The 3,293-nt window shown below is 38.4% G+C and overlaps 1 protein-coding gene across 1 annotated transcript; it reads left to right on the top strand.

Moving 5' to 3' along the window:
- Positions 1–697: 697 nt before the first annotated feature.
- On the top strand, positions 698–2,764 carry LOC110648948 (serine/threonine-protein phosphatase PP1 isozyme 3). Its single transcript, XM_021803322.2, has 4 exons — positions 698–1,075; positions 1,459–1,668; positions 1,822–2,381; positions 2,499–2,764. Exons 1-4 carry the CDS (start codon positions 916–918, stop codon positions 2,664–2,666), a joined length of 1,098 nt encoding a protein of 365 aa, XP_021659014.2. The 5' UTR covers positions 698–915; the 3' UTR covers positions 2,667–2,764.
- The last annotated feature ends 529 nt before the right edge of the window (positions 2,765–3,293 follow it).

Raw genomic sequence — 3,293 nt, 5'->3', positions numbered from 1 at the left:
CAAATTACGCTGTTTTTAAAGTAACAAAAGCTCAAAGGTACATGAACTTATATTACTTGGATATGACCATTAGGCTATTGGAGGAGGGTCCCACTCAGCAGGCTTTTGGCATATCGATACGCCAACCTTGGAAAGGGGCAACATGACTCAAGCTGATTGGTAGGAGTGTGGCTCAACTTATGTGATACTCTAGTTCTAAATTTTAGACATCATGGGATCATAGGACCTGTTATCTTGTTTTATAGGTGTATCTCTTTATACGGGTCGAAATTATAATTATTTCGACTACTTAACCCTAACAGTTCCTAAAATACTGAAAGTCAAGAGTGTTGTTATTTCATAAATGATTTCCTTCGGTATTTCATTCACTAATTTAAGGGGGTTGATATTGGTGTATGGTCAGATTGACGACTCCTTCCCTCAATCTATCCTTAGATGATACTGCCTGGATTGTCAATATACAGGGTAGACATCCACTTGTACAAATTTAGATACTCTTCATGGAAAACCCAGCAAGGAATATATATATATATATTAAAGTCTTTTATCCAAAGCACTTGTGTCCCTCATAAGAGATTCCATCTTATTTTATAGTCCATAATTTATAATTAAGGAATTGAGCACCTAATAGAAAGAGGGTCCAACCGTGACCGGCAAACTTCGTCCCTCAAAATTCTTTGCTCCCAAAGCAAAAGTCTCCTGTAGCCACAATTCTTGAGATTAAAGAATTGGTTCTCAGCATTACGCGTTTAATATTTTATATTTAACTAATAAATAATTTCAGGGGAGACGACTTGTAATTGAATTTCAGAAATTTCATTCCAAATTTCAGACGGCTCCGTCAAAATTGTTACTCTATAACAATCGTCAAACTGCTTAACTGAATCATCAAATCATCAACTCCGGCAAGCTACCATGTCGCCGATACCTATCACTAGAGAAGTTTCTTCGTCATGCTACGATTTTTCAATTGATGTTAATGATGATGAGCAGAAGACATCTTTCAGTCCTCAGATTAGACCCAAACCGTCTTCATGTTTCCCATTGTCTCATCAGCTACACGCGCCGCCTCCTGGTCAGCTCTATTCTCCTAGCTCACTCTCCTTCTCTCTCCCTCTGTACTGTGGTGGTGTTTTTATGTTCCTCCTGTTCTTTTCTACAAGATTTCTGGTCCTTTGACTTTGATTTATGGATCTGGAAAACAATGATGGGTTCTTGTGAGAACATAGATAGAGATAGCCATAGGAGTAATTTTGTTCAAAATAACTGATGAAGCATTTTCAACTTTTCCTGCTCATTTTTTTCTGTTTTTCTTTTTTCGTGAGAAAATATTCTCTTATAAGCCACTATGACAAAAAGGAAAAAGAAAACAAGAGAAATGAAAAAGAAAAATTGTAACTTTTTTTAACCATCATAATTGATTGATTTCTTGGTTTTTGTTGTTAAAATGAAATATAGGAAATCCAATGGCCACACAAAGGCAGGCGGACTTGGACCCTGCGGAGCTGGATGATATAATCATCAGGCTAACGGAGGTCCGATCAGCTAGGCCAGGCAAGCTGGTGGAGCTCTCGGAGACTCAGATAAGAAAGCTGTGTCGAGCTTCTAGGGATATCTTTCTTCGACAGCCTAATTTGCTTGAGCTCGAAGCTCCCGTCAAGATTTGCGGTAGGCCATATAAACATCTACGGGTTCTATCGTGCACATATTTTCTCTTTGCATTCTTTTGTCCCTGTAGACTATTTCTGCTCTAGCTTCCTCATGCCCCTATTTCTCAAAAACACCCGTATTGAAGTGTGTCTTTTTTTTTTTTTTTTTCAGGGGACATTCATGGCCAATATGGGGATTTATTAAGGCTTTTTGAGTATGCAGGTTTCCCCCCTTGTGCCAATTACTTATTTTTAGGGAACTATGTTGATTATGGGAAGCAAAGTTTGGAAACAATATGCCTTTTGCTTGCTTATAAGATCAAATATCCAGAGAACTTCTTTCTTCTGAGAGGAAACCATGAATGTGCCTCTATCAATCGGAAATATGGATTTTATGATGAATGTAAACGGCGTTATAATGTGAGGCTTTGGAAAATCTTTACTGACTGCTTCAATTGCCTTCCTGTTGCGGCACTAATAGATGAGAAAATATTGTGCATGCATGGCGGTCTTTCCCCTGATTTGACAAATTTGGATCAAATTAGAAATTTACATAGACCAACTGATGTTCCAGACACTGGTTTACTATGCGATTTGCTCTGGTCAGATCCTTGTAGAGATATTCCGGGTTGGGGAATGAATGACGTAGGAGTTTCATATACTTTTGGTCCTGATAAGGTGTCAGAATTCTTGACAAAGCATGATTTAGATCTTGTCTGTCGTGCAAATCAGGTTATTTACCAGCTCACCTCCTTTCATACGTTTGTTTATGATTCTTCTCTTTCTGGACACTGACATGATTCTATCTCACTTTTTTTTTTTCTCTTGGGGGTTGTATGGGGGTTTTAGGTTGTGGAGGATGGGTATGAATTCTTTGCAGATAAACAGCTTGTCACTATTTTTTCAGCTCCCTGCCATCGTGGTGAATATGATAATGCTGGTGCTGTGATGTGCATAGATGAAGCTCTGATGTGCTCCTTTCAGATTTTGAAGCCTTTTGTGGAAAAAAAAACGTAAATATATGATATGATGCCAAATAAAATGTGACATTGCTGATGATATGATAATGCTTATGCCATTTTCTCTATATTAATAAAGAATAGGCCTTGTTTGTATGCTTGTGGAGTTGAGTTCAAAGATCAATCATTTCTCCTCTAATAAAGATTGCACTTCGTCCAACTAAGAATTTGCATTTGGTTATTCTGTGTATCTGGATTCATTACTGTCATGATAAGTGTTTATTTAGCTTCTAGATGCCTTAAATTGAGTATACTCACTTGAAGAATAGAAGTTCATGAGTATTCGAAGGTGCTGTTGCAGTCTTGTAGAAACATAAAAAAGGCCTCTGTTTCTTTTTAAAAATCAAACTTAACACAAACACTGATGACAGAAAAGATCTTCTGGGCATCATGACTCCCTAAAATCCTGTAAAGAATAGTTGTGGGGTGCTGGATTTGGGTGCAGTGGCCTCACTCTGTCGTAGGAGTTGAAGAGTGATTCCAATAGAGTATTTGCAGGATTTAGCATGTCATACCTGTGCACATAGAATATGGAGGAGGGTTTTATGATGGAGCACTTGCAAGTTACCAACCTCTACCTGGCCATGGCCCTTGGTCCGGTGCCAGGCTGTGGCCTGTGACAAAC

The sequence above is a fragment of the Hevea brasiliensis genome, chromosome 8 (genome assembly GCF_030052815.1).
Source record: "Hevea brasiliensis isolate MT/VB/25A 57/8 chromosome 8, ASM3005281v1, whole genome shotgun sequence".
Lineage (NCBI taxonomy): Eukaryota > Viridiplantae > Streptophyta > Magnoliopsida > Malpighiales > Euphorbiaceae > Hevea > Hevea brasiliensis.
Note: the sequence above shows the minus strand (reverse complement) of the source record. Positions and strands in the feature narration are given on the sequence as shown.